At 37.3% G+C, this 14,281-nt stretch overlaps 2 protein-coding genes and 1 non-coding gene across 5 annotated transcripts; 1 reads left to right on the top strand and 2 right to left on the bottom strand.

The window, feature by feature from the left end:
• Window positions 1-1,877: 1,877 nt before the first annotated feature.
• On the top strand, window positions 1,878-5,257 carry LOC135616693 (protein MODIFYING WALL LIGNIN-1-like). The gene is made up of 3 exons (XM_065116155.1): window positions 1,878-2,329; window positions 4,406-4,611; window positions 4,753-5,257. Exons 1-3 carry the CDS (start codon window positions 2,234-2,236, stop codon window positions 5,069-5,071), a joined length of 621 nt encoding a protein of 206 aa, XP_064972227.1. The 5' UTR covers window positions 1,878-2,233; the 3' UTR covers window positions 5,072-5,257.
• A 453-nt stretch (window positions 5,258-5,710) lies between these two features.
• Window positions 5,711-13,866, bottom strand: LOC103990612 (protection of telomeres protein 1a). Of its 3 annotated transcripts, XM_065116153.1 has the most exons (11): window positions 13,699-13,744; window positions 13,279-13,362; window positions 12,151-12,287; window positions 10,406-10,595; window positions 10,220-10,287; window positions 10,054-10,142; window positions 9,220-9,498; window positions 9,061-9,137; window positions 8,512-8,570; window positions 6,513-6,668; window positions 5,711-6,152 (listed from the first exon to the last, which is right to left on the bottom strand). In XM_065116153.1, the coding sequence occupies exons 3-11, from the start codon at window positions 12,262-12,264 to the stop codon at window positions 5,937-5,939; spliced, it is 1,248 nt and encodes a 415-aa protein (XP_064972225.1). In that variant the 5' UTR covers window positions 12,265-12,287; window positions 13,279-13,362; window positions 13,699-13,744; the 3' UTR covers window positions 5,711-5,936. The 3 variants fall into 3 exon arrangements, with proteins under 3 accessions (XP_064972225.1, XP_009408093.2, XP_009408094.2); XM_009409818.2 differs by lacking the exon at window positions 13,279-13,362 and having other exon boundaries at window positions 13,699-13,866; XM_009409819.3 differs by lacking the exons at window positions 9,220-9,498; window positions 13,279-13,362 and having other exon boundaries at window positions 13,699-13,866.
• Window positions 13,315-13,418, bottom strand: LOC135618104 (small nucleolar RNA snoR113). Its single transcript, XR_010488925.1, has one exon. It is a non-coding gene; the product is annotated as a small nucleolar RNA snoR113 (small nucleolar RNA).
• Window positions 13,867-14,281: the final 415 nt, after the last annotated feature.

The raw sequence follows: 14,281 nt of genomic DNA, 5'->3' as shown, positions 1-14,281 counted from the left end.
AACAAAATTGATAGGCTAATTAGCCCATCAGGCTCAAGTCGTGATATTTGGTATCAGAGTCATTAGACTAAACGAAGTTAATAGACTAGTCAGCCCATTCAGATTATGACATTATGTATGTATTTATGAGTCTCATAAATCAAATCTCAAAAATTAATCTCATAATTTATTTGACTTTTGTGATGTAAGTAGTCCAAATAACAATTCAGATCGAGCTAATTGAATAAGATGATTTTTTTTTTCAGTTGAATATTAATTTTTGTTATCTTTGACTTGGTCAATTTATTAGAAATACTTGGTCAGTTTGAACCATATCAAAATGAAGCTTATTCAACTATAATGTATGTATGTACATGCATTTCATCAAATCATTTTAACTTGATATAAAAAAAAGGTTTTGGTTTCACTTTCTAGAAAGTAAATGTGAGATTTTTAGTTTGACCTTTTGGGTTTGACTTTCTTGTTGCACCAAGAATTTTGGGTATGCTACTAGTTGACCGTTCAGACTTAAATAATAATTTTTTGCTCTAACATTCCAACCCAAGTTGCATCGGAACTAAATGGTTTGGAGAAAGGGTTAATTATACATTAACTCTTGTAATTATATTAATATCACGAGCTTTATATTTAAAAATTTATAATAAGATCTCTATAAATTTAAAAATAAAATAAATAATCACATTTGACATCATACGTTAGATCGAAAGTAATAGAAAAAATAATAATTTTAACATCTATTTAGTTTTTAATAATTTTATCGATAAAAAAATAATTTTAATATCCCACGTGCTAGGTACAAAAAGGATATTAAAATTATTTTTTGCTTATTATTTTTATATCGATCCAATACGTGATATCACATGTTGTATTTTTCGTCAATGTACATGACGATATTATGACAAATAAGATTTTTTGTTTCACTTTTAGAATTATTATGATCGTAACTTAAATTTTTTAAGTATTGAATCTTGATGAAACTGCTTTTAAATACATTTACGAATGTGTTTCAAGTTAAGTTTCTGAAATCGGTTTTCAACGTACGAAGAAATTTTCATAACCGATATAATTTTTACCGCTGTACTAATTTATCGTCTCTTAGTGTTGATTCCGTTCCTAACATTAAGTACATAAATCATGATGCTAATAGGGTGCAAACTTAAAAGATAATATGTAATAAGGCAGAATCCAACACATAATAATCAATCTTTATGTGGCAAGGTCACATTAGGCATAAACTATTGCCTAATATTCCAAAGTCATGTTTGGGGTTGGATTAGCCTCGTGGTGAGTTCACGCACTTTGTAATGACAAGTTGGCGTTTGTAGGTTCCCAAAGAGAAAAGCGTCATATGGTGTCACATGAACACACATGCTTGTGATCACTTTTAGTCCCAATAACATATTGTAAAAGGACAACATGAGATTCGAAGTAAAATCATTTCACATCTTATATTTTTATTTATTTATTTATTCATATTTATTATATTTTTATTATGATGATCGAAATATGATAACATATTTTTAGACTTATAATTAATTTAATTAAGATTAAGAGTCTATATAGAATACTTATATTATTTCATAATATCTTTATTATGATAACCGAAATATTATAATATTTTTAAATTAGATATATTATTTAAAAAAATAAAAAAAAAATAAGATATAAAATAACAAAAAACTATTTATTAAATGTAGCACGAATCTCAAGGTTAAAAATCAGAAATCATGCTATCATCCGCTTTATTTTTCGTGCGATCAAGGGGGAACCCGAAATAAAAAGGCAGCGTGTCATATAGTGACACAAAGGAAGAGACGGTTCTGGTTCTGTTCACTTTGGACACCCTTTTACTTTATCGTTGCACACTCCCCAACCACCGGTGTGTGCCTCTGAGAGAGAGAGAGAGAGAGGGAGGGAGGGAGGGGAAGGAAGCTTTCCAAGCACAAGAAGGAGCTCCCTCGTTCAATTTCTTGCTCTGGCCGTAGTGCAGAGGAGGTCGACGGCGAGGAGCCGAAGCGAGCTTTCAAGAACAAGGAGCAGCTCCCGCCAATTTCTTTCTCCAATAGAAAGGGAGAAGCTACCGTCTATTTCTGTATGTGAGAGAGAGAGAGAGAGAGAGAGAGAGAGGAGAATCTCCCGTCTGTTTCTTTCTCTGGTCATAGTGCAGAGGAGATCAAGAGGAGGAGGTGGTGGAGGAAAAGAGAGAGAGAGGGTTTTTGGTAGGGCGAGGGCGATGGAGAGGAAAGTGATGGTGGTCTGCGTGGCCGTGGGCTTCCTGGGGCTCCTCTCCGCGGCGCTCGCCTTTGCAGCCGAGGCCACCAGGACTAAGGTCCTCACCTTTCCCCTCCCTTCGGTTTTCCCTTCAAGATTCGGTTTCTTGTTCTTTGCGTTGGTGTTATTGAATAGGGAGTTCGTTGGCGGCGACTGCTTGCTTTCTGTTACCTCTTGGATCTGATGTTTATTTGAGTTGGATCTTTGACTAGGATTGTGCAATCGGCAAATAGCTATAGGTTTTGTGTATCATGGGAGGAAATGGGATCTTGATGCTTCTTTCCTTTTGTTACTTCTCCTGATGTTTCCGTCTTTCTTCAACATGTTCTCTGTTAGTGGTGTAGGATTTGGTAACGTATTTCTTATACCCTAGAGATTCTCAAATGTTGGAAGCTGTCCATGTCCTGTTCCTGAAGTCCCTCTTCTTGTCGGACCCAATTATAATTCAAAGATCTCAAACAATGCAACTTGATGGGGGTCAATTATTCATTTTGGTTTCTGTTCTTTCTTGGATCTGATATTAGCTTATAAATGGACCGGGAAGTTGTTATTTTCGTGAGGAGTTGGGGCTTTAGTGGTTAAGAACGGGATCTTGATGCTTGGTAGTTTTCAAATGGTTTGTCTATATTTAAGTAAGGTGATGTGATGATTTCACCAATGTCGGAAGCTGTCCAAATTATATATCCGAAGTCCATCTTCTCGCCGGACGCAATTATAGTTCAGAGATCTCGAGAAATGCTACTCGATGAGGATCAATCAGGGAATCTTGGTTGAAAACAGCCTTTGTTTGAATTGTTCATTTTTACTAATGCAATTTAGCTACCATTTTCTGTATCGTACTCGAAGAAACTAAGTCTCTTGGAAGAATTTAAGGATGAGGGAACCGTTCAGAGTTTTTAAAGCTTGTGGCTATGGAATTTGGAAGGGATGCATGGTCAGGAAATGATTCAAAACAGTCTTAAGTCTCTTGAACGTGTAAGTAGGAAAAAGAGTATTGCTGATTTGTATAAAATGTTCCTCAGAATGCTTGGTAGGATCAAGAAACTGATGATGTAGGATGATGATGAAGTCAAAATTTTGAGGTCAGGATCGATATTAGGCATATCTTTTACTTTACTTCCTTTTAACGAATGTAAAACTTTTTTTTATTATTAATATTCTTCGACCATTTTTTGTTTTATTTTTACCCACAGCCATTTACCCTTCCATCGCAAAACATTGTTCCCCGTTTTAAGTCTAATTTTAGTTTAATCTTCTTGAAAGTAGATGAGGGATTTAGTATTGTAATGGTTGCTTTGTTATTAAGAATGAGTTAATTGCGACATTAGGATCATGGAATTGCAGGTAATATATTCCCTGGACTTTGATTGAACTACATGTAGCTACTTAAAATGGCGATTACATAGCTTGTAATCTATGGAAGCGTTGGTTTTGTCTGTTCTAAAAGCTGATGAATGATTTGGAGCATTAAAGTTGGAATAGTGATCTTGGCTGTCTTATGGCTATCATTCATAGATGGAGCTTTTGATCAGATGGCTCTGGAAAGATACTCATCATGAACCAGAGAGAAGCATTTTACGAAAAAAAAAGAAAAAGAACAGCCTACTATTGGAGATGTTCTGTGTACTTTATGCATGATTTCATTAGATATGCATATAATTCCGTTCTTGATCTCTCCCCTCTTCTTGTTTTCTAGTCTGTTTCAGTTGGTTGGTCACCCTCATCATGCATAGACTGTTTGATGGGTGAATTCGGTATGTTTACCTACTACCAATTGCCTGCTAGGTCATTATGCTGCCAATATTTCAAGCTGAGACCATATCGTGACTTATTACCAGTTTGATGAGCCACACCATGATCCATAGGGCCAACCAAAGTAAAATTGTGAGACTCACTGGTTGAGATTAAAGGAAAAGAGGGTAATAGCTACCGGTTTTTAGATATCCCATGATGCAATTTTTATGGTAAACTTTTCTAGAGCCATTAAATTGTTCTATTATTTCTCTGGTACTGCCTAAATAAAAAGTGCTCAAGCTTCCAATCAGCATAACTTGTTATAAGATGCCAGCAGTAGTAAGTTCATGCGGCAAACATAATGTGCACTTGTTAATTCACTTCATTCTCAACCGTGCAGGCTTCTGATGTCCAAGCAACTACTACAGGAGGTGAATGTGTGTATCCAAAGAGCCCAGCATTAGCGCTGGGTCTGATATCAGCATTGGCTCTTATGATGGCGCAGGTGATAATAAACACCGTAGCCGGGTGTGTATGTTGCAAGAAGCATCCTCATCCATCGGGCACCAACTGGACCCTAGGGTTGATCTCTTTCGTTGCTTCTTGGTAAGTTTCTGAACCGAAACTTAATTATCGGTGTCTGTCAAATTTGGCAGAGATTAGTCGTTCCAAAGTCTTCACATAGATCATATATAGAAGATGAGATGATGCAAATAGTGAACAAGTTTAACGCTCATAATAATGCAGGGTTTCATTCATAATAGCGTTCCTTCTGTTGTTGACGGGTGCTGCCTTGAACGACCAGCGGGGTCAAGAAAGGATGTATTTTGGAGACTACTGCTACGTGGTGAAGTCCGGAGTGTTCTCGGGTGGGGCGGTGCTGTCCCTTGCCAGCGTCGCCCTTGCCATTGTTTACTACGTTGCCTTGTCATCCAAGAATGCACAAAGTTGGGGTGTGGACCAAAACCAAGGGGGCATTGCGATGGCACATCCTCAGGTCCCACCAGCTCAGGCAAATCCCGTCTTTGTGCACGAGGATACGTATAACCGGCAGCAGTTCCCCTGATGTTGGACAACACACACTAGCTGCTCTCTCAAACTCGGTCCGCTGTTCCCTGGGATTCTCTGCTCGGGCTGTCTTATTGTATCTTATGCTGAGCCAGGTATTAGATGTAACACCGGATACCTATGTCCATAATGAAAGGATTTTGTACTTTGCCAGAGGTAAACTCTTTACATTTCTTTGAAACTACGTTGCTTGCTCGTGGTCTGTCTGGTATTGGCTGCATTTCTTTGAGGTTTGTTTGTGTACTATGCCGGAGCTAAACTTAATATTTCTTTCTTTGAGGTTTGTGTAACTTTTCCTGTTAAAGATCACAGACGAGGAAGATCCCATTTAACGACAAAACACCACAACAGCTGCAAAGCTCACCATGATATTTACCAAACTCGATCACGCGCGGTCCCCTTTGAAATAAATCTTGTCCACCGACTCCTTCAGAAATCAAAGTCTCCAGTCAACCCCAGGTTTGCTCAATATTGAAAGCAACCTACCTCTTCACACACATGAAATGTTTTGTGTAAGAGTCCACAATTGAAAGTATTTGCTAATCAGACATTCAATCCATGAGTTCACACTTGAATTCCATCTTCTTCAGTTATGTTTGCAGGGAATGAAAAAAAAACCATCAACAACTCTTCAACGTACGCACGGGGAGAAGATGATTCATTCATTCACACGAAGCTCGAGAGTTTTGAACAAATATCTAACAAGAACTATACAAGGACGTCGTGATGGAGCCACACTGCAAACAAAACATGGCATTGGCATCCGTGCCCAGGTGAAGGGAGTTGCAACATTTACATGATACGTCTAAAATGCTATTATAACACAATTCTTTTTTGAGATGGGGTAGGTAATAAACATGTTTTCACCCAACTAGTGTCGTGCTAAATATCCTATATCTCCGGCTTCCTCGAGGATTGTTTTCATCCAAATAATAAGATTTTAAACAGCACCACACCCATGGTGGATTTCTAAAACCATCATCACTTCCTGCTTGTCCATCAGTATCAGTTATACCGAGTAGCTTGTCCATCTTGCTGGTTAATACTTCCGTGGTTGGGTATCCTTCGAAAAATTTTACCTGATCCGTATGAGACAAAACACCAGAGCTTACAGTCAACATATGTTCATTTCATGTAAAGAAAAGGAAACACACTGAATACTTGCTTAAACAAAAATTCCAAGTGATAAGACCCAAAATATTTATTGTACTTGAAGCAAAAAATGCCAACACATGTCTAATGCATGCAGATCTATTTTGGAATAATCGCACTGTGGCATCCATACTGTCATGTCGGTGCTTCCTAACCTATAATGGTTACCTTACATAAACCAGCAGATTTTCCCACTATTTCAAGGTGATTTTTAAATCAAACTACTAATTGCCTACATTTACTCATGATACAATATTTGCTTTATGCTGAGAGTGAAAGAAAAGTACCCCATCTTCTCCACAAATGTATGCATGAATTCTTGCTGTTGGATCTTCTACGGTAAATCTAACACGGTAGTGCCCTGTAACTGGGGAACGAAGGTCCTTAGCTTGCCAAGGATATGCTGCCACCACTCTTACAATGCACATGCACTTATGTGTCACCTGCACCATAAAGCATCCAACACGTATGAGCATCTTTCTACTTCAACGTAGCACAGGCAGAACAGAGACTGCTAGAAAGGTTAAATCCAGTAGAAAAAATAATAATTTCCCAGAATATGAACAGAAGCAGTCAGGTGATTATTCATTTTCCTTAAAATCCTTATCTCGGTTCATATAAACAAACTAAAGGGTACACAAACATTCAACAGATATTTCCATTGAACAAATAATGCATGAAATATGTAGTCTGGAACATTCAACAGAATCATTTGATCAACACTCCGAAATTTTGTATTTATTTCTCAGAGTGACATAAACAGGAAGTGGAACGATCTGGTGGTCCAAAACTTAAAGCTCTCATTTGACCTTTACACAGTATCTTTGGAGGACTGTTTGATGCAAAACACAAATAAACACAACAAATCTTCTGAAAGAAGTTTTAAGATAGTATATAGGTAAAAGAGGTGGGAATAAGTCAGGTCAGAGGCAGGACAAAAGTAGAGAAGACAGACAGGAAAGTCCCTTCAGGCATTAAAATGTTCACTCTCTTATTAGTAGTGCTTCATACAAGCAAATATCCCAATTGGCAGTCCCCTCCATTTTATATGTTTAACTAATACATATTCTTAGAGCAGAATCATATAAAAGGCTTCTCCTAATTTCTAGTTGAGCTTTCTTTCAGATTTTCATGTCCTTCTAGAACTCCTAAAACTATATTAAAAAAATACAACTAATGGACTCTGGACTCTGGAGTAATTGGACATCTATTTTCTATCTCAACGACAGAATCTAACATGATGTTTTTGACACTTCAGCCCAAAAATCAATAAGAAATACACTTGAAATGCTTCAAAATTAAAAAATAATAACACTCAATCTAACTCATCCCAGTTCCCCTTATGTATTTAGTGTTCTAGTTGAATTATGACATCTACCATCATCACCCAAAGAAAGAATTTAAAAAGTAGAAACACTATGAACAAGAGGACAAATTGAATTTCAAGATAATTAACTTTGTTACCAGTTATGACATAATCACACTTAGGCTTACACTAATTAAAGTGACTCCTTCAATGTAGAATGAAAACAGAAAGGCCTAAAAATTAGTGTAATTGTCATGTATGTCAAGCAAGACTATAATGCTAGTATAGAGAGACTTCTATGCGATTTCAGGTTTTAGTTCTAACAACTAAGCCAAAGTTTCTAATTTAATTCATACAATTTCTTATGTATCTTTATAAAATCAACTATATCAATGTTAAGTTTTCACTCCCTTGATTTTCGACAAAATTTATGTCAACTATGTCAATCATCACAACATATAATTGCTTGAATGAGATACATTCAAACATGAAAGACCTTGGCATTGTAAGACCCCTTTGAAGCTTGATGTTTCAAGAACTGGTTCATGAAAAAACCCTCTCTATGCAAATAAAAAATGTGTACCTTATCCTTTTCAAACAACTCCACATTGGCGGGAGTCTTTTCTAGATTAGACTTGAAATAATTTCTTATTTTTATTGCTCAAAACACACCAACATTTCTTTCAAGAATTTACAAATTTACTTGTGCATAGAAAAAGAAACAGCATGCCAGGCAACACAAACATAATTTTCAATGCAACAGATAAGGAGACCCCTGGATAAGTTGAAAGACTATCGAAGTTGGCAAGAGTCTCAAGCACTAGAACCTATCCAGATTAACCTTGAGGTAATTTCTTATTTTTGTTGCTCAATACTCATTAACATTTCTTTTACGAATTTACAAATTTCCTTGTGCATAGCAAAAGATACATAATGCCAGTCAACACAAATAAAGTTTTCATTGCAACAAATAAGGAGACCTCTGGATGACTGAGGGATTCCATCAAAGTTGTATATGGCTTGTAATCATAATCCAGCACTGAGGAGAAATCAAAGAAAACAAAAGGTTAGATAATATGATCCAAAATAAAGTAAAAAGTTGCAAGTAGAATAATAATATGTTTCAAAATGATGTAAAAGGTGAGTAGAATGACGTCAAAATAAAAAGGTTCAGATAAATTAGCACACCAGGTAATGATTTGTTTTAGGGAGAAAGAGGGCAAGGATAGTTTATAACAAAACATAATATTCTTATTGTTTCCTAATCATATCATAAAAATTGCTTCACATCTTCAACTAAATTATCGTTTCACATCAATTATGAGAAATCTAGAAAATTCTGATCTCAAGATGGGCAAAAACTCCTAAAGTAGTTGCCATTCTTTACTTACTATCACAACCAAATAATTGGTTAAAATTAAATGTATATAAAACCCAAAGGAAGCTAGTACATCTGCACAAGGAAAATTAAACAACAAAAAGATATCAGAGAACTTCATATTCAATTTTCCAACAAAAATTCTGATAACCTGTAATATGAGAAGGTGCAGGAAAGCTTGTCATAGGATAATTTTCCAATGCAGTTGCAAGGCGGCGATCATATGTCCTATATGACAAAAAGAGTCCACTCAACTATACTTAATAAGAAAAGAATGGATCTAAGTGTATGGAAAAAGAAAAGTAATTACTTTAAATGTTCCCTTGCAATCCAGTCTTCATCAGACAAAAGAAGGACTTCACTAGAAGGTTGCAGCATGCCATTCCACATACCATCATGCAACCCACAGATCATATTACATAACTTGACCCACTGATTACCATCATGTAGATGTGTTATCACTTTAAAAGACTTGCTAGCAAATACTCTTAAGACTGAACCAACACGAGGAAATGTGCATAAAATCTCTATTGTAAGAGGCAACTCTTCAACATGTAAAGAACATGGCCTTTCCCCTTGAAGCTCAAGACTGTTATCCCATGACAAGAAACAAAATTTCAATCCGTCATCAGCAATTATCAGACATATAATATTGTGAGACAAGCAAAAACATAGGCAAGAAAAACATGAGATATACTAACCATCAGGTTAGCTTGATCATCATCTTTACCATTTAGTCCCATTGAGACTATAGTAATTGACAATTATTTTCACTTGAATCTTACATATTCCTTTTTTAACTACTACATAAACATAGGTTAGGAACTAGTCATTAAATTCTCAGTTGCATCATTATAGAAAAATTATAAAATCCCAAATGGTAGAGACAATTTCAGGATGATTCATACATTCAAACAAGTCCAGATAAACTACAGAACTAGAGGAGCCATAAGATAGTTCAATGCAACACCATTTCCTTGCTTGACAGCGACAACCAACCATCATGAGTTTATGCAAATTAATAACTTACATCAGTCATCAGAAAATTAATTAGTTTGCAGCAGCAGAATTTTGGCATTGACAGTTCAAATTTAAACAATGCGGTACGATTAAGCAAACCAATGAATTAGAATGAAAGACATACTCAAACTGTAATTTTGCTGGAGGAGTATCAGTTCCATCCCACACAAAGAGCATCCAATCCCCTTTAGAAGTTTCAGAAACATGAAGAACCTTTTGGAAGCAAGAAGTCATACATATATGCATAAAATTTTCAGTTAAGCAAGCAATGCTTGGAAGAAATGGCTTACCTTGCAAACTAAATCAAAAGCAAGATCTAACTTAATCCTACGCAGCAACAATGGCACATCTTTCCCAACTAGAGGAAAAAGGAGAGTAATCAAATAACACAATAAATAATAAGGAAGAATATCACATACATTAGTAGAACGAGGATGTATGGGAAATATAGAAAATTGTTTGTTAAAAACAAAAACCTGCTTTAGGCGGATTATCAAGCAACCATGTCCTTATTTGTGACAAAAATTCATCATCATGATTGGTAGCATGATACTTCACTGATTTCTGATAATGAATCAAGCCAGATGTTGTTTTCCCTTGAAACAGAGCGAAGGCAGAAAACTTCTTATTGTGAACACAATAAACATCTCCTCTGTGAATTCTCACCTGGATAATGTGCAACAATGTGAGATTTAAAATTTTCATTCTGGCCATATTAATAAAAAGGGCTGTTAAACATATGTCATAACAGTGATTGCAAAAGGCGCTCGGGCGAGGCGAGGCGAGGCGAGGCCCGAGCGCCTCACTAATGTCCCAGGCGCCGCCTGGGCGCTCGCCCGAGCCCAGGCGCTGGGGGCTTCGGGCGAGCGCCTGGGTAAACCAAGGCGACCGAACCAGAATTTTAGGTCTGGTTCGGTCCTGGTTCGGTTGTTAGTTGGTTCAATCGAACCAACTAAACCGATATAACCCCAACCCTAACCCTAACCCAACACTAACCTGCTGCCGCTGTCGCTCTTGATCGCGATCGCGATCTCGTCGCTCGCTGCCGCTGCTCGCCGCTGTCGCTGCTCGCGCCTCCCGCGAGCCTTCCCGCTGCTCGCGCCTCCCGCAAGCCCTCTCGCTGCTCGCGCCTCCTGCGAGCCCTCCCGCGAGCCCTCTCGCTGCTCGCGTCTCCTGCGAGCCTTCCCGCTGCTCGCGCCTCCCTCGAGCCCTCCCGCGAGCCTTCCCTCTGCTCGCGACTCCCGCTGCTCGCGCCTCCCGCGAGCCCTCCCTCTGCTCGCGACTCCCGCGAGCCCTCTCGCTACTCGCGCCTCCCGCTCCCTTTCCTTTTCCCCCCGCCGCTCGCCGCTGCTTCCTTTCTCCGTCAAGCTCAGACTGCTCAGTATACTCTTAAATCTTAATATTAAGTTTATTTGAATTTTGAAATGATTAATTTTCATTAATAGATTAATAATATATTATTTTGATTTTAATGTTATTAATTTTGTGATTTTGTATCTTAGATTTTTTTAATTTAATAGCATATTTTTATTTAAAATTTTAAATAATTATATTTATTAATTATATTATATATTTTTATATTTTAGCGCCTCGCTTCGCTCGGGCGAGCGCCTAGGTGAGCGCCTAGCGCCTCGGGCGTTTTTGGACCTTGACGCCTTTTGGCGCCTAGCGCTTTTTAAATCACTGTGTCATAAACAATTTGAGTTTTAAAATTTTCATTCTAGCCATATATATAAAAAGAGCTGTTAAACATATGTCATAAACAATTTGAGTAAACTACAGAGGCACTCCTGGGTACTGATGTGATAAACAGACACCTGTTGGACTTGTACAATTGAAACTGAAATCTTGATGTGGGTGTATGGATGTGCCTGCTTAAGGAAAATAATGTGGAAAAACACAATGAAGCTGTGTAAATATCACATATTATATTTACCTGACTGAACTTTCAACATTCACATCTTTCAGAAATGGCAAAAGTATCCAAGGGAAGAGACTACAGTAGCCTAATTTCAAAGCTCACCAACGTCTGAACTTGTAAGCTTAAGGAAACAATACTTTGAATAAATAAAAAGAACCAGAGGAATGTATTTCTATATAACACACAATAGAAGCTAAAGATGTTTTAGTCAAGAAGGATCACAACCCACATACAGCTAAAACTAAAGAATGCAGTAATGTAATATGCACCAATGATAATTTTGCTGATGTTAGCAGATACCTCAACATTCTGAAGACTAATAATATCACCAATTGCCCTGACATGTGGTAGCTTTGTCATATCTTCAGCAAAAAAATTCACTGAAATCCCAGGTTCCATATAAGACTGATCCATTATCTTTAGTGACACAACATAGTCTGCAAAGAAAATACCAATAGTAGTTGACATACATTTAGTATCTGAAAATTTTTAGTTAAAAAATCTGATTAGCAAATGTTTTGGGATTACAGTACATCTTAAAATCACTTATGACCAACAAAACAATATAAATGATTAATTGTCTAAATCAAGGCTAAGTAACTTGACGCTGTCCTATGGTTCTCCAAAAAAAAAAAGTAGTTGTCTAATGAAGTTCAAGAAAGACTATAATATAAGAATTCACAAAAGAATATATCAGAACCCAACTTTCAACATTGGGATCAGGAACTGCATTATCAAAATAAAATAACATCGTACGAAAATGAAACAGACACGTTAAAGAAAAAGGACCAACGATATTTGATGGAACAGTAGTCAGAAACTTAGTAGCAGAAACTTCCTACTTAGATTCCGCTTGAGGAGTAGTACAAAACTCATCTCCTACTTGATTTCTGAATGTTACATTGTAGATCATGGAGAAAAAGATTAAAACAGTAAACACTTGTTGCATCTTGCAGGAAAATCAAGGTCTGAACCTTGATTATTACTGAATCTTATTTACCCATTTTGGAAAAAAAGATTAGATCAACTTTCCACTGTAGATAATAGACAAAAAGATCAAAACAGCAAACTCGAATTGCATCTTGCAGGAAACCCAAGGTTCATGCCTTGGTTCTCACCTATTTCTTACATACCTGCTCCGGCAAAAAAACGGGCACAATTAGATAAGCCAGTGAGACAGATATACTTCATTCCATTACTAGTCCATAAACTTAAGTGATAGTGTCACTGAGTAATGACATTTAAGAAACCTCATTTGTAGATTAATCATGGTGCAATCTTGAACACTATAAACTTACTTGTAAACATACTACGAACCCTAATTCCATAAGGGAACATTAGGTTAGGTTCAATTTTCAGTAAATAACTTTATTCAATACTCCAAGTAATGAGGTCTTAACAAAATTATTCGCTCAAAACACAAGATACCTTCGAATAAGAACTTTACTCGTATGGAACAACCAGCTGGCTCAGCTAACACCTTCACGACAAGTCACATCATTCTACTACCAACTGAAACAAGAATGTCCAGGGCAGCTGTGAGTCCGGCCTTTTTGTCATCATTGCCAGCGAAAATCTTGATTCAGAACCCCAAGTACTCATGAAAGTACAGGGAGGGAGATAAGAAATGGAAAGAGCCATAGTTTTCATGCAGAGACAACCGAGCAAAACGAATCAAAAACCCCAAGAACTCATGAAAGTACAGGCGGATATAAGAAATGGAAATAGCCATAGCTTTCATGCGGAGACAATCGAGCAAAGCGAATCAAAAACCCCAATAACTCGAGAAAGAACGGCTAGAGAAAAGAATTGGAAAGATTGATGCGGAGACGAGCAAGCAAAACGCACCGGTTCCCCTGCTCTTCTTCTCGGCCCCGATCGAGGAGACCGCAGCGAAGATATTCACCCTCTCGTGGATGCAATTCCTGGCGTCCCTGATCGGGAGGTAGACGGAGTCCACCGAGGGACCCCTCTCTTCCATCTTCCTTCGGGAAACCCTAAAACGGCGCCACTTTCCAGTTCGAATTCTTCGGAAAGGGAACGAGGCTTATATAGAGAATCATATACTTTTTTGAAAAAGCCCCTAAACTTTGACGTTATTACCGACGTTTTATTTCTTGGTTTAATTCCTCTGTTATTGGTTTTTTGTCAGAATAGTGATTAATCGATGTTATCTTTTCTATCATTTATCCTCTCCTAAAGACGTGTCTTTGGAGCTCTTTGACGAGGGTCTTGGCTCATCTAACATATAAATCTTATTCTCCTTTGATCACTTTTGTAAGGAAAAATAGAGATGCCTAACTAACGTACTTTAGATACATAAAAAAAAAAAAAAAAAAAGGATTGGGGAGCTCGTCCTCCCTACCTTGAACAACGTGAGAGTCAAGGTATTCAAACTCTCCACAAGTAAAGAGGAAGATTAACGCTTGAC

This window comes from Musa acuminata, chromosome BXJ2-7, assembly GCF_036884655.1.
Source record: "Musa acuminata AAA Group cultivar baxijiao chromosome BXJ2-7, Cavendish_Baxijiao_AAA, whole genome shotgun sequence".
Classification (NCBI taxonomy): domain Eukaryota; kingdom Viridiplantae; phylum Streptophyta; class Magnoliopsida; order Zingiberales; family Musaceae; genus Musa; species Musa acuminata.
This window is presented reverse-complemented; position numbering and strand designations above follow the sequence as displayed.